At 43.2% G+C, this 26,237-nt stretch overlaps 1 protein-coding gene across 1 annotated transcript in view; it reads left to right on the top strand.

Moving 5' to 3' along the window:
* The window catches only part of robo1 (roundabout, axon guidance receptor, homolog 1 (Drosophila)), a 240,165-nt gene that overhangs the window by 197,201 nt on the left and 16,727 nt on the right, over positions 1-26,237 (top strand). Inside the window, 18 exon segments of the mRNA XM_022192120.2 lie at positions 1,044-1,164; positions 2,202-2,340; positions 2,494-2,621; positions 7,727-7,749; positions 7,751-7,852; positions 9,129-9,300; positions 10,931-11,136; positions 13,196-13,277; positions 13,470-13,523; positions 13,526-13,637; positions 14,107-14,273; positions 14,368-14,489; positions 16,205-16,436; positions 17,278-17,399; positions 19,474-19,645; positions 21,638-21,838; positions 24,292-24,318; positions 25,765-25,807. Coding sequence (XP_022047812.2) covers positions 1,044-1,164; positions 2,202-2,340; positions 2,494-2,621; positions 7,727-7,749; positions 7,751-7,852; positions 9,129-9,300; positions 10,931-11,136; positions 13,196-13,277; positions 13,470-13,523; positions 13,526-13,637; positions 14,107-14,273; positions 14,368-14,489; positions 16,205-16,436; positions 17,278-17,399; positions 19,474-19,645; positions 21,638-21,838; positions 24,292-24,318; positions 25,765-25,807 — 2,225 coding nt within the window.

Raw genomic sequence — 26,237 nt, 5'->3', positions numbered from 1 at the left:
GTCCTTAAAGAATGTTAGACTTACCTAGACCACTTCATAAAAACTGAGGAAAACATACTGTATGAGTACGTGAAGTGTAGTGATGTAGATTAACGGAGACATCATGGCATGCAAGTGAACACACGTGTAAGAGGGATTAACATGGTAGTCATGGGCAAAGCAGATTTTTGCAATATTGTGTGTCAAGTTCTCTGTCAGTGGTTCTCTAATGAGGGTATCGATTACATGCTTGCAGGGGGTGGTCCTGGTCTTGCAGGCTCATGTGTGCATTTAAAACCCTGAACTCTATCAAGGCACAGAGATCACCGGTGCACAGTACTATTGTCTGCGTCGGTGCTGACTGGCATGGCTGTCAGCTGAGAGCAGGGCTGAGAGGCCTGTGCTGGGGCCGGGGCTGCTTTCTGACTGCTTGAGAACAAAGCATCTCCTCTGGCCTGTAATCAAAGCCCTGGGAAATAACAGACATGACATTCACCTGGACAAATACACACTAACAGCTGGGTGTGTGTGCTGTTCATGTGCATTTGTGTGCACAGTATGTTCACTTGTTCTTGAATGCACACACTGACAAAAAATGCACAAAACCTCATTCCCCACAAAATAATACTCAGAGCTGTCCTGATGCTCTTTGAGATGACTGGAAAAATGCTTGCAGTCCAGCAGTGCCTCAGGTGTTACCACGGGGACCTGCGGTTGTGTTGGATTGGCTCACCCTGAGGAGGAACAGGCCAGCTGATGGTTGTGGAAGCTGACTGAGAACAACAAAAAACAGACAAAGTAGCCCAGTTGTTCCAAAGCTTAGAGCAAAAACACAATAAAAAAAACTCTTTAGCATCAACCCATTATGTGTTCGTGAGTACATTTTATGATGCTGCTGTAATAGTGTTTTGGTACCTAAATGCTCACAGGCATCGTTGAGAGCATTCAGGAAATGTTTTGTAATGTTTGAGCTATGCTGTGTCAACTACAAGTCTCTCTCAGACTGTAATATTAATGCTTTTCCTCTCCATGTTTAGCCTCTCAAGTCTTTTTCATTCTTTCAGATACGTGGAGGGAAGCTGATGATCACAAATGCCCGAAAGACTGATGCTGGAAAATACGTGTGCGTCGGCACAAACATGGTTGGAGAACGTGAAAGTGAAATAGCGGAACTGACAGTGCTTGGTAATTAACCGTTTCTTTTCTCTAATGGAGTACCTCAATCTATTGTCTGCTTTACTCTCTCACACGTAACCCATAAACATGCACACACACGTTTTAGCTGTTTGTCCTCAGTAAAAAACAGAATCCAGATGCTGAGCTTCGATTGTCTATCTCCCAGGGTGCTAAATGGTGTCGCTGACCTTTATCAGATAAAGTGTGAGATGACCCCCGTTCTCACACTAAACTATGAATCTCAGGTTTGCTCCAGCAGCTTCTCAACCAGCTGCACCATGGCTGACCTCTGACCCCAATACTCTCCCGTGTCCCTACCAGAGAGCATGTCCAGACTCCTGATCTCAGCATTAGCTTTTGCTTCCTTTATCTCCTGTCCTCTGAGACTTCTCATAACCTGCCAGGAAAAAGATAGCAAAGCTCACTTCATCAAGATAAATAATTAAACTGAAATAAATCTAGAACAAACAAGGGCAGCCTCTGAGTGAATGTCATAAACCAGAAACTCTGGCTAATTATCAACCACCCTGGTAAGTTGTCACGACAGGTATCCCATCTGACAGAACGTGTTCGGAGCTACTGAGAGCTATGGTTTTAGTTTTAACATTAGTGAATACAAACAACAGTGCTATAGTGATCCCTTTTGGTGATCTGTGAGATTCAGAGCTAGACTTCAGGGTGAGAAGGTTAACAAGGTGACAGAAGCTTTTCTGTGTCAGAGGTTGTGCCGTGCCCTGTCATCAATTAATTGAGTGTCTTGTCATGTGTAATTAAAGCCATAAAATGTACCACAAAGCAGTTAGTGTTTGCTGATCTGTGTTTATTTTGTGAGTAATGTTTGTATTCCAGACTGTGTTTTTGTGTATCATTAACCAGAAATTAGCTATTACCTTGAGAACTAAATCATCATTTCACTATATTTCATTGTTTTTATTTCTGCACACCTGACATGACTCCAAACAAAATTATTTAAACCAAGCCCTTTTCCTAGAAAGTTTAATTCAATATTGTTTGATTTTTAACTGAGGCCGTTTTCACCACTGCAGAGCGTCCCAGCTTTGTACGTCGTCCCGGTAGTCAGGTGGTGTTAGTGGACCAAAGCGTGGAGTTCAGGTGTGAGGCCCGCGGCGACCCAGTTCCCACTGTACGCTGGAGGAAAGACGACGGTGACCTGCCCAAAGGAAGGTATGACTCATCGACCGGTCCTCTTTCATCACACAATACCTTTGTCACTCACCAGCTCCCTCTCTTTGTTTGTTCCACTGTTTGCTTTTGTCTGCCTTCAGCTGTTTTGTGTACCTGACAGCATGTGATACACGAGTACCTGTTTTAATGCAGGTATGAGATTCGCGAGGACCATACCCTGAAGATCCGCCGCCTGGGCTCAGCCGACGTGGGCTCCTACACCTGCGTCGCGGAGAACATGGTGGGCAAGGCAGAGGCATCGGCCACGCTCACCGTCCACGGTAAGTCCCAGTTTCACAATATTCTGCAGGCCAAATATGGTGTTTACAGCCCTTTGGACATCTATTCCAAATTAATTTCTATTTTGGGTTATTGTGCAGCTTGATTTAAACGCAATTTAGCCCGGCCTCACTGCAATTATAGCCTGCAGCTTTGGTACTACATGGTCATCACTTTCAACTATTCTCTCTCAATTAGCCGATTGATTTCTAATAAAAAGAAACGCAAGAATCCATAACAGCTGTAGAGTCGTGCACATGGGAGCTCAACAGCAATTGATTTCATTTGCCCCATACAAGTGGCATTTCTCCGGAGGCCTGTCTTCCTTCATGTTTTGGAGACATACAGTACTATGTGTGAACCTATGGAATATCTGTGCGTCTCCAGTGGACGTCTTATTAACACAGTTGGAATATAAAGCAGCCGGTCACAGAGCGTGAACATTCAGAAAGAAACCATTCAGAGGAACTGGGGGCTGGGATCACCCCAAGACCCTCTTGAGAATCAGAGAAACACAGGGGCCATTTAACGGCAAACTAATGGGAATGTAGGGAGTCGGTGAGACAAGAAGGGGGGAAGGAGAAGGAAGCCTGGTGCATAAAGGATGGGGATTGGATGTAGGGATAGTGAGCATGTTGGTCTTGGAGGTGGCTCACTACTGGTGCATAACGGGTTGAGAATTGAGGCTGGGGGGCGATTGTAGTGAAGAGGATAGAAGGGGACAGAGGGGGAGAGAGATTTCAGTGGTGAGGTCAGTCATATTAATGTCACTACCAGCAGTCTGCAGAGTGGATATTTAAAGAGACAAGGCAATTTTTCCCTCTGCCAACCCCCACCTGCAAATACAGATACTTCATCTTCACATGGCTACACATTACAATTATTGCTCGCTTCTCTCCACAAGACAGCAATCGTGCAATTGGTTTCAGGAGCAAAGATTAGGCGCTCCTGTCAATACACCCATCAATACATCTACCTCTCTTATTGCCTTTTCTCCTTCTTTCTGTCTCCCTGATGAAAGCTTAGTTAATGAAAGGTAACAGCATTGATGCAGTGGTTCAATAAGCTGTTCTCCTGACTTAGAATCATATTTGAAATGCTAAAACCTTCCCTGTCCTCAGTGGAAATTAAATGTCTTAACCTCAGGCCATCCCCTGCTGCCTGCATGCAGAAGGAAGGCGCTGACCCTCTTTTCATACATTATGCCTTCCAATCCCCCATGTCATAAGACTTAGAAATGCATGAAAACTCAAGTAAAAACACATCAAGTCACTACACTTCAGCAAAGAAACATCACTGCAACAGATTTGAATGACAAAAGCAGATTTTTTTTGAAAGTGTAAATCAGCTGAAAGACATAATGTAATACGAATCCTGTGAATTATTTTCCTATTGCCGTGGTATAACCCTCGAAGCTCTCAAAATTCCTAGAACCATTTTCGACTTCTCAGATCTCTAAGCTTCATCCAGACCAGGACATGAGGAGGCCAGCGAGGCTGTGGGCACTGAGTTGTCCAGCTAATTAAAGAGAAGCAGGCCACAGTCCCACGCCCGGAAATGACATGCTTCTAATTACAGATGCAGGCATAGGAATGAAAGAAAAGCCGGGTAATTGTAGGTCTGAGCGGGCCAAAGTAGAAGAAACGATGTATAGGTAGCGTAAGATGTCGCTGTAGTAGTGAAGACAACAGTAATGTGGGGGGCAGAAGTTTTAGTCTGTGGGTTTAGTGGGCATTGCTGTCGCCCTGCATCAAGACTCAAAGTAGGGCAAGATTGTTGAGCCGCTGCATAAGAATAACTGAGCAGCCTGAATCAAATAATTTCAGTGGTAGAGAAGCACTGGCAGAGAGAGAGAGCTACACCACAAAATGGGTTATCTGACGTTTAAGGCAAAGTGGAATTAATGCGTTCTTTGAGCTTAAGTTTTTCTTTTAAATACGCTGTGATGTGTACATGAATGATAAAACTGATTTAATTAAAACTGGGCTTTTTGCAGTTGATTTATCGGTGCAAGAAATTTGGTGAAAATGACATTAGAAATATTGCACAATATTGAAGATATTGGCCTTCAAAGTTAATCTCCTTCAGGAGCTGGACAGTTTATGAGAAGAATCCTGCTCTGTGTGGACTTGGGGGATTTTCACACCATCCATGGTCAGTGAACAATGTCGACATTGTGGAATAGGCGCCTCGGGCTGTTTTCTTTCAATGTGCTCTGCTCTCGTTACCAACTTAATCAGTGAATTATTGTCTTACACGCGTGTTTGTCAGTCTACTACACCTCCTCTGGACTTATAAATATTGTCAAGTAAAATATTGAATTGATTGATGGCAGAAACACATAATTGGCAAAGTCACCGACGCTATTTATAGTGTGGTTGTAAAAACAGTTAATCTAAGCCACATGAGAATGTAGGAGTGAGATGGGCTGTTGGGCTAATTACAGAGAACGCATAGGTCTGTAAGATCTAAGAATTATACATTTTGAAGTGGGTCTGGTGTGAATAGATAATGTAGATACAAGGTATTGTTTTTGAGACTTCGCCAGGAGATTCTTTGGATTATATTGGATAAAATTCTGAAAATCAGCGTGTTATTTTTCTTCAGCTTGTTAAGTTTGCCATTAGCACTGATTTATTGTGTAGAAAGGTTTTTGAAAGGAATGGTTTTTCCCCAGAGCAGCGTTACTAATAACCCATGTAAAGGGTCTGGAAGGAGACTTGGAACTGGTGCCAAAAAGAGTAAATGAGAGGAACTTTCTTGTCAAGCAATGTGCGTACTGTTAGAGTGTTGATAAATACCAAAAGCTGGTTGGGCGCTACATATAGAACTGGTGTTTTGTCTCTCTATCTCTGCATCTCTGCATTATTTTTTCTTAATCATCTAATGGAGCTTCAGGCAAACCACATTTTTGCTCAAATCTCATGAATAGAGGAGAATGAGAGCGACATTTAAAGTATCCTACAAACGTCCTAAGGGCAATGCCACTGATAATGCTAATCATCTGCATTTATTCCTACTCTTGCCACCAGTCTTTGGTATGTAGTGCCTCCTATTGGGATGGAGGACACAATGCTTGGTGTGTTTTCCTCAGCTGCCCTGATCAGCTTATTGATAGAGACTCCCCTCTACGCTGTAAGCCAACAAAAAATCCACAACAAAGTAGCCAGGTCAGATTTAAGGCTCACCTCTCCCTCCAGGTCCACAACTGTTGATCACAGCAGCATGAGAGAGGTCCGGTTACTAATTAAAGGCTTAGACACACATGAATGCATGTGTGGAAGTGTTGCAGGAGGGGGAGATTTGTGTATTTGTGGGTGCGTATATTCCCATGATTGTGTGTGTCTAGAGCCTCTCATACTCGGATGGCAGCGAGCGTTTTTCTTCTCCGAGTGTTTGATGTACGTCTTATCTGCATTTTAAAGGCCAGAGATGGGCAGGGGGAGGAGGAAAGGGGGCCGGGTCATTATTCTGACTGACAGCGTTTATGTTTCCGAGGGAGCCGTTGAGGCAGACAGATTAGATAAGGTGAGTGATTGGCCGGGGGAGATTTATGGCCGGAGAGTGACAGTTAACATTCACCTTGTGTTTTTATGGAGCGGGCGTACATTTGCGAGGTTACGTCTGCAGGACTGTGATCTGGCTGCTCCTTGGGGTGCTCAAAAGCTCATTAAGGCATAGGGATGTTCCACCTTCACACAACACCTGGAGAGAGACACAAAAGATAAACAAATCATGATGTCGCTGAGCATAAAACATCTGTCCTGTGTGTTTTTATGTTATCTGTGCGCCTTTCTTGTCATTTTGCTTTACTTGATGCAGCATTTTTCTCTGTCCTTGGAACATGTCTCAAACTAAGAAAGTTTAATGTCAAATCCTGAGTATCTTCTTGATTTTATGCATTTTTTACCACATTCCTAATCACTCTCAGTAATTATTCTTTGCTGGATGTATCATGTGCTCCCAGGGGTGAAACCTGCCGTGTCTTTTATTCAGCAGAATGATAGTAACATGATTATTTGTGCCCATGGACATCACACTGTTATTTTCCGTATCTCTCTCCTTTATGTCACGCTGTTTATTATTTATTTATTCATCTTTGGGTTTTGTTGTTGTGTTTTTGTTTCCTTTTTAGTCGTGTCTGGTAAGTTGAAATGTCACCCGTCACCTATTCACCGGCCCTGACAGAGACAGGAAGCTGTCACAACCCCCCCTCCATCCTCCTCCCATCACCTCTCCACCTCCAATCAGCACTCATGTTTCTGTTGTCATGGGCAACAGTGACAAAAGGATGTTAATGGGTAAAAAATGTGCTCAGCTGGGCCTCCAAGGTAAAGCTGCATCATTTCATTTCTATTATTTTCCCCTTTTATGCATTACCCAAAACCTCATCTTATTCATGGACAAATTTATGTCTGTATTTCAAGTGACGGTTTTCAGATTGCCTTCCTTATGTATTATACAGCCCCTGTGTAAAAAGATTAAAATGTTTCCAGAGTTTGTAATATTGAGGGCATATTCAGAGTGCTTTTGAATTGAAGGTGTAAAGTGGCCTGCCTCTCGACCTCTACATTCAGGGTTGTGTGTCTTCACAGACCTATTAGACCAGTGTCACCACAGAGCTGCATGGATGACATTGGGCTGTGCCGCCACACGTTGTCTGAGACAGAATTTGTCATTAAGATGCATGGATACTGCATCCTGGTTGAGGCCTGCACTATTGGAGAGTGTCAGCATGGACAGATGGCTCAAATTTATTCCCCATTTCCATGTAAATTTTAATGGTGCATGCCCTTGCCCATGCAAAATGAGGGCCATGGGAGTAACCCTTGTTTTTTCTATTCATTACATCTATAATAAGCCTGCACTTTGAATTGATCAGCGTACTGTTTAATCTGCTGTGCAAACACTCTGCAAATTTGGCTAGAAAGTGTGATTCCTTAAGAAAAACTTGACATACAAGCACAATAGTTGCAGATAAATTGGCTTCTGTCTCCCATTCTAATAGTCCAGACCATTGTACCTGTAACATTATGATGACTATAAAAATACACTATGATATGTTTTTTCTATTCAATGGCTAACCATTCTCATGGCTGTCCTCCAGTTCCCCCAGCATTTGTGGTAAGGACCAAGGAACCAGGTGGTTGGAGTTGGCAGAACTGTCACCTTCCAGTGTGAAGCCACTGGGAACCCACAACCAGCCATTTTCTGGCAGCGGGAAGGCAGTCAGGTAAATCAAACTGCAATGATGGTTTGGAGAGTGTGCTAGCATTCATACTAGTTCATTCCAACCTTTGGAAAGAACTGTTTGTAGGCATAGGTCCTTTCATAGCCAATAGCTTCAGAGAAAGGCTTGCATGGACATTAGTGATGCATGATTGTGAAAAAAACTCACTTTGCACTGTTAAGTTTTTCTGCCATAAAAGACAATCTATTCAGTAAATACAGCAGGAGTACAGCTAACCATCTGCAGGATGTAATCAGTGACCAAAGCACTGCAGCCTGAACATCTCTCATTGAGGCCACATCAGCCAACACTTCTCTCATCCCTGCTGCCACTTTCCCACTTGTATGATCAACCTGGAAAAATTCACTTTTAAAACAGCAACTATTCAGTCATTAGTCGTAATCAATAAAGCAGACCAGTCAGGCTTATGGAGAGCTTCATTCTCTGGCTCTACCATAAGTCCACTGTAAGCTGCATAATATTCCCACTTGTGGCAGTTCTATTTCAGCTTGGGCTTTTCATGTTTATTCAGCTGTGGGATGACAAACTCAACACGAATCACTGCGTGGTATTCAAGTGGTATTACAAACCACTTGTCACGCAGCCAGATCATGTTTTAAAACACTCTTTGGTAGCGCTAATTATATTTTTTGCGAGGTGAAAAGTTATTGCATCTGTGATTCTTCTCTGGCGTTTGGAACCTTTCTCATATGATGTAACACTGGCAAAGACATCCAAAATCTGATGTGGCTTTCCACTTGTCATACAGAGCATTGTGGTACTGATTAAATTAACCAAACAAATTACTCATATTGCCTCGTGTTGTGGCATCATTTGCAAGACACTGCCAATACAGTACCTGTTTTTGGTCAACATCATCCTTTCTGTAGCCAGAATATTTCAACTTCCATTTCTTTCTTCAGTTAAGTCTTTCTGTTTGGTGTTTCTCTAATGTTTCTTCCTTATTCCGATGTGCACCAAACTCATTTGTTTGAGTAATGTTGAGGAAAAATCTTAAATCATTGTAAATGAAGTCAGACAAACTTTTCATATAGATTAGTCAGTGAAAATGAGAAATGGATGGGTTTTATTTTTGTATCAAACACCAAATACAAGTTGTAAAATGATGTGGTAAGGGTTAAGTTTCCATAGTTCCACTGCACATGCACACATCACAGTGACAATGCTGAAATTATAAATTGTGCAGCCCTGATGTATTTGCCATTTTGGAATGAAATATTGAGCCTGTTCAAGTTAGTTCTGTTTTCTTCCCTTATAGAACCTGCTGTTCTCCTCCCAACCTCCTCAACCCTCCAGCCGTTTGTCTGTATCTCAGAGTGGTGACTTGACCATCACTGATGCTGAACGCTCAGACATGGGATACTACAGCTGCCAGGCCCTCAACATTGCCGGAAGCGTGATCACCAAGGCTCTGCTAGAGGTCACTGATGGTAGGCAGCTTTCATTTCCACACAGTTTCTGCACACAGCAAAGCCTCAGAGAGAATTAGGAACACTGAAAGAGAACTTGAGTGGATAAATATTGGTATTTCAGATAATCTTTGGCTCCTGACGATAATGCTGTTCATCTGTAATACTGTGGCTGTGCTGCAGAGCATATTAATATCTGAACTGAGGTTTGTGAGGTTTGGTCTGGCCAGTTCAATGTGTTCCTGTCAGAGGTAGAGACTCTCTGGTGCCTGTGCACCCAGACCGTGGCTCAGTATTTGGCTTCGCTGGCTTCACGCTGGCTAATGTCTCCTTCGGTATTCCATGGCTGGCTTGCTGCTGTCTACCATTGGAGGACTGTGGCTGTGTGGTGAGGTCTGGATTGGGTCCTCTAATTACTCTGCTAGCCAATCCCTTTCAGCCTGGTACACCAACCTTGGCTTCACTTGCACCATTTCCACACTGATCTGGGCAGCCATTACTTTGTCTCTGACACACCTAGATTCATCCCTTTATTTACCCAATGTCCTTCTTCATTTAAAGCCTACAATGGTATGCTCCATCTTTCCCTCCTCTTTTCAGTCTCATTCTGTCGTGCTCTCTGGATAATAATAACAGTTATTAAAGTGAGCAGGCCGCTTTGAGGCCACTACTTCTCCACAGGCAGATGTGGTAATTACAGGTCATGCTGACAATGTTTTAGTAATTGTACCATCGGTGGCACAAAAGCAAAGACAAAGCAGCCCACAGATTACACCGCAGCATGCTCTTGAAGATCTACGCGCACGCACATACTTCATTATGTGTTGCCTTTACATTGTATTGGATATTAATTTGAGTTCCTCCTCACTGAATGTAAGTAGCTAGTAAATCAGTGGGGCTGACAGCAATGGTCATCAATAGTGTAATGAATAATAATAATAATCAGGAGGAGGCAGACAACCTATAGTTGGAACATGATGAATCACACACAGTAGAGACTAAATAAAAATGAAAAATATCTCCTTTTGCCTCCTCTTGTGCCGTTTTCTCCTCATTGCAACATTTCTCTTTGTGTCAGCCACATGCTGTCTTACTGTGTCTTTGTTTTTGTTTGACTGGTTGAACACCCATAGTTCACAGGCTGTAAGGCAGGGAGGAGTTTAAACATCCTCATGCTAATAACATTGTCTGTTCTGGCTAGATGTTTTTCATGCCTTTTTTTCCAGTTTGGTGTTTTATGGTTGGGGGATGGGCCAGGGAATTGTTGGCTGCAAACGTCCTTATGCATACTGCTAGGCGTCTGGTTGATCCACAGCGAGAGGACTTAAGTATCTGACGCCGTTTCATTTTAATTACGTTGTTTTTATTTGTTCGACTCCTGCTGCTGAATGATTAGAAAATTGCTTCCAGTTCTTAAAATTGGATTTAATTTCACTCCTACTACCCTTGCAGTTTTCACATGCTTACATTGTTACATGCTGTTCGCCCAATTCTCACCATTCTATACCTTTTATGTGTTTTCTCCCACAAGCTGGATGTAATTGTTCTGAATGCTATTTTTTCTCTCGCCCTGCTACACCAAGTAAACACCCTCGGAGTTTTGCCTTTTCACCTCCTCACATAATTGCCTGTTCTCCTTCCTCCTTCGCAGTCGTGTCAGACCGCCCGCCGCCAGTTATCCGACAGGGTCCAACAAACCAGACGGTGGCTGTGGACGGTACAGTCGTCCTCAACTGTGTGACATCTGGAAACCCCACTCCCACCATCCTGTGGAGGAAGGATGGTGTCTTAGTGTCCACACATGACTCAAGGGTCAAACAGCTGGACACGGGTGCACTGCAGATACGCTATGCAAAGGTAAGACACCTGGACACATGTACAGACAGGCTCAGATCCCTTTTTAACATCAAGCAAAGTGCTGGACCCAACAGTGTTGACTATAAATGTGTCAGCTTGCCTTGTATTTGTATGTATATACAACATTATTTCTAATCAACATGTTCTATTAATCTGCCTTTAATGTCTAAATCCATTCAAATGAACTTCAAAGTTGTCCATATCACATCCATAATATGCTTGGCAAACCCCTGCTGGTTGGTAAATAAAGCATGTGTTCCTGCCAGCAACTAGCCCTCAGTGGGCTGTCAGTCAGTTGTCGCGAGTTTGAAATGGAGTCTGTGAAGTTGAACAGTCTGTAGTTCCTGTCAGTCAGCAAGCACAGTGGGTTTTGTGTGTTATTCCGTGTGTGTGTGTGTGTGTGTGTGTGTGTGTGTGTGTGTGTGTGTGTGTGTGTGTGTGTGTGTGTGTGTGTGTGTGTGTGTGTGTGTGTGTGTGTGTGTGTGTGTGTGTGTGTGTGTGTGTGTGTGTGTGTGTGTGTGTGTGTGTGTGAGACGCCAAGCTGTGTTACGCCGAATACACTCGTAGGGAGAGACATGTAGGGGGTGCTGACGTGTCTTCCAGATGGAGGCGTCACAGGGTCAGAGTTCACGTCAGTTTCGCTGGTCTGATGAATGCTGGCGTGTCTTGTGGTGACAAGATTGCACTGTGATTGGGCCGCCGGTGAGAGGCAGGCAGGAGGGGATGCATCAGAACCTCTCTCCTGCTGTAGTGGAGTAAACTCTGCAGGCACTTTACATTAATGAACTTGTCACTTCTCCAGACAATATTTTAATGAAGATGTTTTTGATGTGTGGGGTAATTTTGTTTACTAATATGTTTTGTGAGTGTTATTGTTATGGGTTATATAGAATTTCCTTCCTACTTGACAGAAAAACACACAACCTAGAAGCTTTTTGCAGGCTATGCTTATACTCTGTTATTCAAACAATTTATCTCTTTCTGTTTTTCTCTATTTATTTTGCTTACACATCAGCATAGTAGCCATTTAGCACACTATGCATCACCTACAAACACAACAGAATTATTAGTCTACACAGACGCTTGACTGCAGTTGACAGAACAGACTTTTTTTTTTTTTTTTTTAAATGCAGTAGTGTGAAAATATGCCATATGTTTTTAACTTTGCCAACAGGATTATGTTTTGTGTTTGGTTTATTTGCCTGTTAGAAGAGTTGATATCTTAGAAACTTGTCAACCGATTTCAATCAGAATTTGAGGGAAAGTGAAGCCGTGAGGCCAAGAAATGATGATTTGCTTTGGTCAGAATCCAGGTACCAATCCAAGACTCTGTTTTCTCAGGAACTACTGCACTTTCAATGAAATCTGGCATATGTACCAAATGTTTGTCTCCCATATATGTATTTTGATGCAGATCCAGAGCTAATGTGCATTATTTTACATTATTAAACTAGTTAAAAACAAATGAAAACTGCCTTGATGGACAGAGATTCATGAGCTCTCTGGGTGTTTTCCACTGCTGCCTTGTTCCCAGAAATAAAATGGAACTAGACGACAAATTACTACACAGCATATGCACCCTAAAATGTCAATGAACCCAGCATTTTCCGACAGAGTTATATGCACAAGCATATCAGGGTTCAATCATACATCTTTAGTACAGATTGTCCCCAATCTGTTGCACAGAGCATTTATTTCTGTGTTTGGTAGTCAGGAGGACAGCAGAAAAAGAAAAGGTCTCCAATCAGTGTATGATCCTGTGAAAATCTTTTCCATTTGACTAGGAATGCTCTGCCACTTGGCCTTTCCAGCTGCTTTTCTCCCAGTTTCTGCTATAAAAGAGATGCTATTGAGATTATCAGGCAATGACAGCCGCCTGCTGCAGACTGCATCAGAATGTCAATAAGCAAAGCACTGATGGTGGGGGAGAGACAGCAAAAGGCAGAGAGAGAGAGAGAGAGAGAGAGAGAGAGAGAAAGGGACTACTGCCAAGTGAGGAAACAGTGACAGGCATTTAAATAATTTAATTTAACCAAATACCCTCTTCTTTCCTCTCCAGCTTGGTGACACTGGCACCTACACCTGCATCGCCTCCACACCCAGCGGGGAGGCTTCATGGAAAGCGTATTTGGAGGTCCAAGGTAAGCCAAACTTAATACTGTGTCAGTATGTGAAATTTCTGTCCATCATTGAGAGCCTTTTACATTGGTGGATGTATTTATTTGAATTGCAAAAGAACGAACACATGAGAGATGGAGATGTTTAATATGCCAGTGGGTTCTGGAAAATACAACATTTCCACTACAGTTTGCCTTTCTCTGTTCCACATTTAGAATTTGGAGCCCCAGTCCAGCCTAACAGACCAACTGACCCAAACCTGATCCCCAGTGCCCCTCCAAACCTGATGTCACTGATGTTAGCCGGACCTCCATCACCCTTTCCTGGAAACCTAATCTTAATGCTGGAGCCACACCCACCTCCTATATAATAGAGGCCTTCAGGTAAACTTAATCAACTATTCATCCATCCATTCTCTATACACCGCTTTATCCTCACTAGGGTCGCGGGGGGTGCTGGAGCCTATCTCAGCTGACTCGGGCGAAGGCAGGGGACACCCTGGACAGGTCGCCAGTCTGTCACAGGGCTACATATACAGACAAACAATCACACTCACATTCACACCTACGGGCAATTTAGAGTCATCAATTAACCTCAGCCTATTTTTGGACTGTGGGAGGAAGCCGGCATGCCCGGAGAAAACCCACGCATGCACAGGGAGAACATGCATACTCCATGCAGAAAGATCCCAGGCACAGGACCGGGATTTGAACCAGGGATCTTCTTGCTGCAAGGCAAAGTGCTAACCAGTACACCACTGTGCAGCCCCTTAATCAACTAGACTGTTGAAAAAAACTAATTATTGCATGGCCTTATTTAAACCTGGATTTTCTCTGTGTTTGGTGTCCACAGTCATGCATCAGGGAGTAGCTGGCAGACCTTGGCAGAGCATGTGAAAACTGAATCATTTGTACTGAAGGGCTTGAAGCCCAGCGCCGTCTACCTCTTCTTAGTACGGGCAGCCAATGCCTATGGGCTGAGTGATCCCAGTCCTATCACTGATGCTGTGAAAACACAAGGTGAGAAGTGCCTTTTTACCGATTTGAATTTAACGTAGAACAGTGGTGTTTGAATTTTCTGTAGTCTATTATAAGATCTTTTTTTTTCTATCAGATATCCCTCCCACTAGTCAGGGTGTCGACCATCGACAAATCCAGAGGGAGTTGGGAGACGTGGTCATCCACCTGCACAACCCCACCATCCTCTCCTCATCATCTGTCAGGGTGCAATGGACAGTAAGTATAATTTTCTCTATGAATACACTGGTGTCACTTCTTTTTCTTAGGAACATCTGGAGCCGGCTACAGATGGATCACTGGTATAGCTGGTCACCAAAGTGCTGAGGTTAGTTTAGTGATACGCCTATGGTCAATTTGTCAGACCAGTCAGCCGAGCTAATGTACTCCCATCCCAGCACCCTACAGAGGAAGGACACTGCAGAAAGCAGCCTGGAATGCAGTCCAAGTTTTCTTAGTGCCCATCTGGCATCGGCTTGAATTGGTAGGCTGGCCAGAAACCAAAAATCTGCAGCTTTGTCCACAGTGGACCACTCAGCCACCGAAAAGTGAGACTACAGAGCTCAGCCTTCTGCGATAGGTCATGCAGTGTTGAATAGCAGTGAATGGCGTGCCAGCCTGTGCCCTCTTAGATTGAAAACACTTGACGGCTGTTAAAATAATACAAGTGAGAAGGAAGAGATGGCCAGCTCATGCTCTTAAGTGAAAATGGGTTGCAGATGTTCAAACGGATAGGTGGGTGAGGAAGAAGTGGGAGCTCATAGTGGTGTTTCTCTGCTGGTACAAGCTAAATATGAAGTGCTGATGTCCTCCTGTAAATGATCTGGTTGGTGTATCTTTTTGAGACAGTACACCTATACATTATGGCTCTCCACCTTGTATAGTACATATTAATCTGCAGGATGGGTCACCAAAGGGTAAAAACAATCCCAGTTGTGCCTACTGACATGAGGCCACCCCTACATTCCCAGGTATTATGAAGTGCCACAGTGAGTGATGAATGGGGCTGAGGAAACGTGAAAAGGATACTGACATGTCAAGACTGATTTAAAACATTACTGCCCAGTTACTCTGTCTCACTGGAATGTTCCAGTAAAACAAATGACATGAGGGAGACTGACATTGTAGTTAAGTGCCACAGTTTCCTAGTTTTGTGGGGTTAAATCTATTCCCAATGTGGAGTTTCTTGGTTTTTACATTTTCCCTTTGTGTTGTGGTTAATGGTTGCACAGTTTTCAGGCTAATGAAGACCACCTGAGCCGGCAGCATATTTTATGGGGAGGGATAAAGAAATCACTAAAATCTTTACAAGCCAGTGCTGCTTGCCTTCCACAGGGACTCGTAGGGATATTAGCATACTGGTTAGCGGTTATTCTTTTCTCGAACAATGCTGGATCACAAAGAAACATTAATTATCCCTAGATTAAACTAACAGACAAATCCCTTCTAATTACATTTATCCTCTTTATTTAGCCACATCAGATGCCATTTAACTTGCTGTATTGTCAACTTCCTGTTCACTGAATAAAAATCCACTTTTCCCCCTGTTTCCTGACTTCGGCAGCCGGTAGAGAGCAGGACAGGATGAGACGGGGAGTTCTGGGAGTCTGGGCCCTATTTAACCAGCTCCAGACTTGGAGGAACCTTTGGCCAATGACCTCATAGTGTGGTTTGCACAAATCACTGCTGCTCCAAATGGCGCATAGACAGTCAAAACCAGCAATGTAGATGTGGATGAATAACCAGAGGGGTGAAGTGATGAGTTAGCACCCCATTCCATCCAGCGCTTGGTGTACCAGCTGCACGAATCCATTGTTGTCAGCTAATGCTACAATCTATTCCATTGCTGGTTCATTTTCCACTGAATTGTGATTCACATAATCAAGTCAAGCTGACTCCTCCATCTTTGTCTGTTCTCCCCTGCCATTCACTAGGTGGAGCAGCAGTCACAGTACATCCAGGGCTACAAGGTGATGTACAGGCCTTCACCCGAGGGGCTGCAGAGGAGTGAATGGGCTGTGTTTGAGGTGCGAACCCCCGGGGAGGACAGCGCCGTCGTGCCGCAGCTTCGGAAGGGTGTCACATACGAATTCAAAGTCCGCCCCTTCTTCAATGAATTCCAGGGAACCGACAGTGATGTCAAAATTGGCAAGACGCTGGAGGAAGGTGGGGGGATGTGAACACATATGACTGTGTGCTTTAGTGCTTGCATGTGTGCACGCATGTTTTCATGTTTACACAGTTTTATATGCACAGCTTGCATGTGTGAGAGCGTACAGCAGCTGTTCACAGCAGGCAGCGAGGGCAGGATTATGCTATGTTGATATGTGGTGTATTCGTGTTTGGGTATGGAAAACTATATACAACACGCCAGTGCAAGTGTTGTACTGATTTTCATAGGGTGTGGTTGTGGCAGGCTTGTGAGGTTTGGTTGGAACCCAACTGCAAATTTTAATTTGTAGTGAACAGTTAAGAGAAATGTGAGTGTAGAGTGTTTACTAGAGAGCGTGTGTGTTTGTGTGTGTGGGAGTGTTTTGATCTTTTTTCTTCTGGATTCTCCTTTGTTCCCATTTTTGATGCTAATTGTTTTTGGAGCTCTACTCATAATGTTTGCAGAAAAATGTCTGTTCATAACACTCACTTGCACTATTTATGTCACATTCATAATTATTTAGTTTAATTACGGTTGGACCACAGGTTGGCGTTCACACACTGCCATGTACCCCGCCGTCACAACTTTTGGTCTGCTTTGAGTAAACAGTTATTTGCTTTTATTCACTCACGAAAGGACTTGTATTAAACAAACTGTTTTCAGATAAAAGCATGATAATTTTGATGATTAGTCACTTGTTCTCACATCAGCTTCAGTCTCACACAGAGAAAACAGATACACTCTGACAGCTAAATTGCACTAGAGAGGCATGGAGAGACCTCATGCAGTTAAAAAAAATATCATGTTTGAACATCCGATTTTTTTTTTTTTCCCCTCTTTGTGTATCCCCGCCAGCCCCCAGTGCGCCTCCCCGTAAGGTTACAGTGACCGAGAGTGGGGACAATGGGACCGCCATTGTGGTCTCCTGGCAACCTCCTCCAGAAGAGGAGCAGAATGGGGTGGTCCAGGAGTACAAGGTAACAAAAACAACAAAAAAAATACATACAGTAGTTATTTGAGGTCTGAGGAAGTGGTACAAGAAGGAGACAGAAACGGGGGAGCAGACAGAGCAGAGAAAGAGACAATACACAGACATGGAAAGGTAATGAATTCCTGGTGGAAGTTTACCTTTGTACGCTCCTCGGTGTGCTGACTGAGGCTCAGAGACAGAAGAGGAAAGGAATCAAAGTGGGGAGCCAGCGGGAAGAGTTGTGAAACAGTGCCATCTGGTGGAAAACACAGATTCACACATCTTGTGCAATTTTAACAGTAAATAGTGAGAAGCAATTTCTGTGATCTTTTTTTCCTCTCCTGTTTCTTATTTTCTTCATCCAGTTGTTGTTAGACCTTCAGTGATGATTATAGATCCTTTGTGTTCAGCTGAGATAAAGTGTCCATGACAGATGGTGTATTTTTACTATTTATTTGTGGTAGTAATACGTTAAAATGAGAAGAATTTCATCTTTGAAGAGTCTACACTACACAGTGGCACTGTGCTTTAGGTATGATTTATTAGGGATGTCTATGTAGGAGCAAGTGTAGTAGAGTGGAGGACAACAAGCTGTTATAATAATAAAAGCTCGTTTTAAAGTTACAAAGTGCTTCATAGGGCAGCAGAAAAAACATACAGACATGAATAGATTTAAAATCCTGACAGAAATATAGCATAGCAAAAAAAATCAGCAATGTTGAAAAAGTAATAATGAAGTTGGAAGAGACAGTTTAAAAGAAATTAAAATCAAAATAGGCTCTTCAATAAAAGTATGTTTAAGCAAGCAACTTAAAAGATGCCACTGACCGACATGATTTTCTTGGACAGATGGTGAGAGCCTGAGGGTCCTTCAAGCAAAAGCGCTTTCCCCTTTAATTTTCTGTCAGGTCCCAGGAATAGCAATAAAGACGTCTGCTCGAGGATCTCATAGTTGTGCATAAGGGGCTAAAAAGTCAGAAATACAACTATGAGAAAGGTCCCGAAGTGCCTTAGAAGTTATCAGCAAAATCTTAAAATCTCTCCTAAAATATACTGGAAGCAAGCGTAATAAGGATGAAACGGAAGTAATGTGTTCACGTCTCTAGGTTCTGGTTAAAAAGGATTTAACAATGAAGACCTCTGTTATATTTGCAGTCATTACTTTGGACATGCTTCCTCCTATAGCACCTCTCTGAGTGTCTTTCTCCACCTCCAGACTTGATAACGTATCCCTTTTATAATGGCCTCAGTCTGTCCTCGTATACATTCTGCTGTGGAAGTCCTGTGTTTTAATTGGAAAGTCTTTGAGTCATGGGAAATGTAGGTGAGTAGAGGAAAGGGAGATGAGGCAGAGAAAGTTGGAAAAAAAAAATTAAGCCACTGTTAATTTTCCAGGTAAATGTTTTCTGGTGATAGACTTTAGAGTAATTTCATGGTTTTTAAGTCCAGTTTGAGAGCGTTCCCTGCTCATTACTGAGCCCGGTCCCTAGCGGCGCTGCCACTCATCGCAATTTTTAAAACACACAGAAAATTTCAAGCCTTTGTAGTTCCATCACAGAAGCGCAAACACAGACACACGTGTATGCTACACACCAAAGGAAGCAAGCATATTACTATAGTTAACCAGAGGGAGGAGGAGGTGAGGGGTAAAGAAAGCAGAAAGTCAGCGGTTCAGGATGTGGAAGTCTCCAGGCCTCATGCTGAGGTGAATGTTTACGTCTCTCTGTGACCCTGGTGCGAGTCAGCCTGCGAGTGACAGCTCCGAGCTTCTGCTCAAATTGGGTTATGGGTGTGATTACCGATTCCCATTTGTTTTTCATTAGTTTAAGAGTACTCTGAGACGTGTTACGGCTACCTCAGCTAATACTGACCCTGTGTTGAGCACAGCTTGTAAAACATAAAGTCGTGTTATGAAATGTTTTCCTACCTTGGAGATGTAACATGATACCCGCTGTGTGCTAAAATGTTGCAATAGCTGCACCAAGGACACAGAATGGAGGCAGCTACCAAATTGAATGTTGTCATGAAACCCTCATAACATTGCCTCGATAACCACTTTGTCTCTGTCTCTGTTACGGCAGATTTGGTGCTTGGGGAACGAGAGCAGGTACCACATCAACCGTACAGTCGATGGTTCCACCTTATCCGTGTTGATTCCCAGCCTGGCCCCAGGGATCCGCTACAGTGTAGAGGTAGCAGCCAGCACTGGGGCGGGTCCTGGGGTCAAGAGCGATATCACCTTCTTCCAGCTTGGTGAGTAGAAACAAGCCTCAATTCTCTCTCTCTCGGTTTTGTTTTTCCTTGTGGATACATTACTTCATTGTTTCTGTCCTCTGGCAATTCTCACCACTGAACGAGGCCCAATCATTTGACAAATAATTATGGCATTAATCCAGCCATCTCAAATTAAGAGCTTTTCAGTAATATGACTTTCTGCCAAGTAAACAGACAATTATGTAATTCCTTTCTTTGTAGTAAGAGACGTGTTCAAGCCTCTGCCTGTTTTCCCTTTCATCATCATCGGCGATGTTTTAAAGCTATAATTGAAACGATTACTGTTATACAAACATCATCAAACTTGCCACGGAAGAGTATGACGGGTTTGACTGACAGCAGGCTTTTACAGTTTTTCAGTGCAGTCTGAAGCGGCTTTAGCTACAGTAGCTGGCAGAGCGATCAGCAAAGGCACATTAAATTCCTGTGTGGCAGAGCTGTTGAGCCGACTGCCGCGCCCTGCTCCATTCTCCAGTCAAGGATGCAATGTTTTCTGCCTCTGCTTGGCTTCAAACAACAAAGGCAATAATGAATCCTGCACTCTGGGCTCAGAAATGACATGTTATTAATGCGAAGAAACACAGCGTAGCCTGCATCGGGCTTGTTGTTGCAATTTTCTTATGGGTTTTTTTTTTGTCCTTTTGCACTGGATGGACAAATATTTTGAGATATTTTGTCAGTTTTTATTCCCTGAAGCTCTGAGCTGGTCTACACAGGAGAGATGGGAAAACACATGAATAGCAAGGATGAGGCAGCGAGAGAAAGAGCTCCATCTGGTTTTAAATGTGTGATTGAGTAGGCTGGGATGGGCATGAAGAAGCATTGGCTGTGACTGATACAATTTATCTCACTTGAAGAGTTCCTGTGGTGATTGTTGCCATGTTCCAACACTGGAGTGGAACAATGTGCCTCGGGGACCAGCGCTTCACCCAAATGCATTTGTCACACTCTTGAGCTTGTATGCGTCATCCCAGCCTAGATACCTGTACAGTCTCTTGTGGGCTGCTTAGTCACATTGGCATGCTCCGCTCCCTCGGCCAGACAGAGCCCCGAATTGAGAAGACAGAGAAGGGAGAAGAGGGGCAGCCAAATGGAGACGTAGTGACTGAGACAAAAGCAGACAGATATGGAGGGTCAAAGGCAGGGAGCTGGGTTCTTTTTGCCTCTGGCTTCGAGTGTTGGTCGACTAGAGTGGCTACAACATGAAAGACTGGAGGATAAAAAGATGAAGACAAAGTAACATGAAGAAATTTCAGAATGGCAGGGGGTGGGGCAAGTCAGAGGAGTCTTTCATGTTTGAGAGAGAATAGACAGATGAGAAAAACAGATCGAGAGTAGGTTGTTGTGAGCAGCCGTGCAGACAGCATCTTTACAGTGCATTTCACAGCAGAAATGGCTTCGAGGCATTCACACCTCACTTTTCCACACATGTGCCTCAGTTTGCTAATTACTGTGGCGTCTGTATTTGAGGATGATCTCAGTGGATTTATTTATATGATTATGAAACCTCCGCTGCTCGGCGTAAAGCAATGCCTCTCTGTGCTTTGCTATCCGGCTCCATCAGGCTGGCGTGGCACACAGACTCTGTTTGAATGTTTTCGGCTGCTTTTGTCTGCTCACCTGCCATTGTTGACTGGGATTTGCGATGAAAGCCTTTTGAATTATAGAGGGAAACAACTCCATTTCCACATCCCAGCTTCATACTCACCTGCTGAGATGAAGAATCTTTTTATGTATCAGGAGAAAGAATGTTTTCTGTTCATGTACTGTGCATGCTCCATTTATGTTAAATATATTCCTCTATTTTAGGCTGTTGCCCCTTTGATGGCTTTGGTTTTAGTCTTCCTTCTCTCCCCCCATCACAATTCTCTGCACTTCACATGTGCCATCCAATTTTTGCATGATTGAATGTACTTTCTCAAGATTGCCAATCATATTCTTATATTTTCTCTGATCTGTCCTCATCCATAGATGCATCTGGGAGAATGACAGAAACTGTGAGCCAGGAGAACCCTCTGTCCCAGCAGATCTCAGATGTAGTCAAACAGCCGGCCTTTATAGCAGGCATAGGAGCTGCTTGTTGGATTATCCTCATGGTCTTCAGTATCTGGTTGTACAGACACAGAAAGAAGAGGAATGGCCTGTCCAGCAGCTATGCAGGGATACGCAAAGGTCAGTACATGAGTTCAACAGAAGAAATATAACACTCATAGGAATATCGACTTGAATTTCTAATTTCCACCACTGGTTTGGAGTTAGAGGAGATACTCTCACTTGGAAAATTTGGTGAGAAAACGCATTGCAATATTTATTAGTGTAGTACGGTGTTCGTTTCTGTGTCAATCCTCCATCTTCTCCATCCCAAATGCTGCCAACCTACATCCCCCTCTGTCACACACAGAAAGGTGCCTTTGTAGAATGCTCGAGGTGAAGTCTAACTGAAAGTACTTTCCAGTAGAGTACTTTAAGATGCGATGTGAGCTCCTGCTGAGAGTGTTGCATGAAGACGTCTTTTATTCTTTTTCATACTTGTGTCACGCTGATTCTGCACGAGTGTGTGAAGAGTGTTTTCAGTAAAGTACATTTTGAGGTCCAACAACTCCCCCTTTTAGCAACTCCCTTCAGACTGTGCTGGGAAAGACTGAATGTATTGCCATAATCCCACGTTATCAAGGGCAGGCTGACATTTTCACATGCTTGAAGCACTCTTGCAGTCCTTTTAGAGAAAAGGCCTTCAGAAATAGAGGAGTTAAGCATTTAGCAATCCTGCTAATAAACACTACTTAGCATATGTTTTAAATGCAAGAAGCCCATGTGTGTTTGAGCTACATTTCAAACCCTTGGAGTACTCACAGCATTGGGCTTTTGTAGGACTTAAGTCAAAGTGACAGGGTTCATGACATGCCCAGCCTCTGCCCGCAATAGTTAAGAGTATAAAGAGAGCCATTAGCCTTTCTTTCTGAGTCTCATTTATGTGTGGGCTGGCTTAATGTGTGGCCTTGGGCTGTGCAGCTGCTGCCTCTGAGCGCTACCTGTTCCATCCCCTCGGTTAGGCTCAGGTTTACTACTGGCTGCCAAGGTTAGAGGAGATCCATCCTTCAGCCTTGATACACACACAAACAATAGACTGACTTAGCTGTTAATCTGTGGCTGTCACACAGAAAGCACAAGCTGTCCCTGTTCTGAATCTGCTGCAGCCATGTTAATCGTGAGAGTTGCAAGTTGTGTCACCTCAGCTAAGCTTTTCCTGAAGCTCCGTGCACATTTACAAATACCTGTGTGGTCTGTAATGGTTAGAATGATTTTCACTATGTCTTAGATTACATATTTTGTAAATGCAGTAATGACCTGTGGATAGGTGTGAGAGGAGGATGCTATGCTGGGTGAGGTTACTGTGATCTTATATGTTGATGTTTGCTCAGATTCTTAAAAAAAGGATAAAGAAAAGCTCTTCAGGGAACAGTAGGCAGACATACTTCCCTCCTTCTCCTCCTTGTACGCTCAAACCACAAGAGGCCATGGTCTTTGTTGGAACTGGTTACTACGAATGTTTTGAAAAGAGTATAATTGCAACCACATGAATCAACAATCTGCACTCAGAGTGAAATAGGTTGAATTGGGACTAGTGTGTGTCTGTGTCCTACACTGTACGCTAGTGCTGCCTCTAATAGATTACATGTTTAATTTTGTCAGCAGAAAAAAAAGCCAAACAGCTTATTCTTATTTCCTTGACAGTGGATTTAATGAAACAAAACCCCATTGTGCTGTTGTGTTGATCAAAATAAGATAAACGATGTCATTGTGAGAGTACAGCGACCAAATAAACAGGTTAATTCAGACTGACAGTTCTGCATCAGAGTGGAAACCTGCTTTATGTATTTCAGTCACGTTTACATTTCTCAGACTGTTTTGTGTATGTCTCCTCTTCAAAGACATTCGTCTAGCAGATAAAAGCCGTCCAACTGCTGATATCTTTAGACTTGTTTGAGCATCAAGAGGAGAGATTCAAACATGATAAGATGATTGTGGTGTTCAGAGGACATTTGTTGATGCAGGTACCCTCTAAAATTATTGAGGAAATAAAAATGTGACAACAGCAGTATCTGTGTTCTTAGGTGTCTGTCGCAGATGCAGTTTTTCAGCTGAAGGCAGGCAGCAGCATTTCAAAAATGGACATCTTTAGGGCAGTGTGCTGGATGACTAGCAGCATGGTGCAATGTTGCATCAGCTGCAGTGCTTACTGTAACGTTCTTCACTTCTTCGAACAACAAGAACCAAAGATTTTACTGGAATATTCATTACAGAATCTAAAGGGTCCCCTATATGCCTGAGTGTGAGTAATTATACTTTGAGGGTGATGATATGAGTGTCAGAGATAACAACAGATATCTCCCAAGTGTGTGACCCCCAACCAGCAGGCCTCTGACAGTCTGGGCCAGGATTTGAACCAGCAGCTGGCTCAACATTCATTTTCCCCCCTGGATATCTGAGAGGATCAAAGACGAAGGGGGCAGCGAGTAGCATGTGAATACTGTGGAAGTGCAGCTTAGAATGAAATTTTGTGGTGTTTAAGTCAAAAATTGAAGCAGAGTATTTCAACAATATTTTTTTTTCTGTCCTAACAGTGCCATCCTTTACTTTTACACCAACAGGTAAGGACCCTTTTTTTCACATTATGCACAGTAATAATGTCTGTTTCAGCAGCTTTTTTGATATATTTATGAAACACGACCTCTAATGGTCTTAACAGCCACAGTTTGATTAGATTTATTTGTGACTGTAGAGAAGTAAGTGAGGGACACTTGATGTGAAGCAACAAAAGGAATCAACAGTTTAGGGATCTGCCTTGATATAAATGTTCCAGCAAATGACAATAAAGCTCAAAGAGGAAGAGGCCACACTGCTAAGAAGCTGCTAAAACTAGTGGTAACTTGATCAAAGGACTGCTGGCAACCTTAGATGGGATTTAAGCGAATGACACACCACCAGCACTCCAACACACCAATTAGATAGGCAAGTGGCAGCGGAGCTAAGGAGGTTATCTGTGAACTGAAGTGACACAGCGTAAAACAGATAAAAGAAAAGCTCTCTGTGTCTCTATCTTTATGTCTCTGCAAGTTTGCATTTACAGCCCACTCCTCCTTTTTCTTTCACTTGTGGATTTTTTTGTATCCATCAGAAATGTTTTGTTCCCCGGAGGTGCGTCAGGGGTGTTGGCAGTGCTTAGTGCAGTGGCAAATGTGAAACAGTGACTAGATGAGAGGATGAATAGTGAGAGCAGGAGAAGGAAAGTGAGAGACACACAATGCTGTACAGTGTGTGTTTGTGGCCACACTGGTTGTGTCTGTACAGAACAGACAGTAGCAGTGCTGTGTTTTTTGTGAGCCTTGAGGCATTCAATCAGATGGAATAATTTTGCAGTTGCAGGCTTGTTCCATGATCTGCTGAAAATCTTTCAGGTGAAGCATACTTTCTGCTTGTGTGCTTAGATCTGTCTCTTTAGGAGGAAAAAAATCCCTGGTCTGGTGCCTGGTGTAAAACCAGGACTTTACATTGCCTTATGTTGATTTTAATCTAGACCTAGACTCCTCTGGCTACACACACATCCTGTTTTGCAAAGGAGAGAGGGAATCAACACAGCCATGACCCAGCCTACCTCCTCTTCCACCTTCTCTCCTCTAAGGGAAGAGATTGTAATTAAAGTTGGAAGTTTATCTCTCCTCCACACACCGGCAGCTTAGAGCTCCTTGAAAGAGTCCAACTTGCAGCACATAGAGCTTCAAACACACTGAGCCCGAGCCAGACAACCAAAGAGCTCTGCATCTTTGTTCTTCATAAGCCTCTTACACATCCTCCTCCTGCTCCCATTGCTGTGTGTGTGTGACTCAGCTGAAATTATGCCACACACATTCATTCACACTCAAACTGATACAATATTGCACAGACTTTAAAAAAAGAAATATTCCATCATCGTTCACAAAGCAGGCAATTCAAAAATCAAATGAATCATTTCGTATTGACCGTATGTGACAGTGGTAAGGATGATGATGTGGTGATACGTGCAACAGTGGTGAACTCATGACTTTCTGTCTTTTCAGTGGCATATCAAAGAGGTGGAGAAGGAGTCAGCAGTGCCGGAAGGTGAGAATTCATTTTTATAAAGGCATATTTCAAATCTAAATCGCATTTTGGGAACCTGAAGGATGATTAGAATTTAATCTCAAATACAAAAGTATGGTAAACCTCCTGAATAAAGGAATAGGGTTGGGCAGGTGTACTTCTCTTTGAAAAACACTGGGGGGAGTGCTGTGCCTTTTCTAAAGTAGCACACAGCAGAGGACGAGTAAGGAGGTGCATTAAGTATGTGATAATACTACAGGAACAAAGCCCCATATAGTCTGCCAGGAGCCCATCCTCATCCCATATGGTGGAGAGCCACATCCAACCACAAGGCTGTGCCATAGCATCACCATAAAACATTAATGGAGATACATGCAGCAGCGGCAGCAACACACCTCTTCATGTTGTGGAATGGTGCATTGTGCACAAATGGTGAGACTGTAGAGAATTG

This window comes from Acanthochromis polyacanthus, chromosome 13 (assembly GCF_021347895.1).
Source record: "Acanthochromis polyacanthus isolate Apoly-LR-REF ecotype Palm Island chromosome 13, KAUST_Apoly_ChrSc, whole genome shotgun sequence".
NCBI lineage: Eukaryota > Metazoa > Chordata > Actinopteri > Pomacentridae > Acanthochromis > Acanthochromis polyacanthus.
Note: the sequence above shows the minus strand (reverse complement) of the source record. Positions and strands in the feature narration are given on the sequence as shown.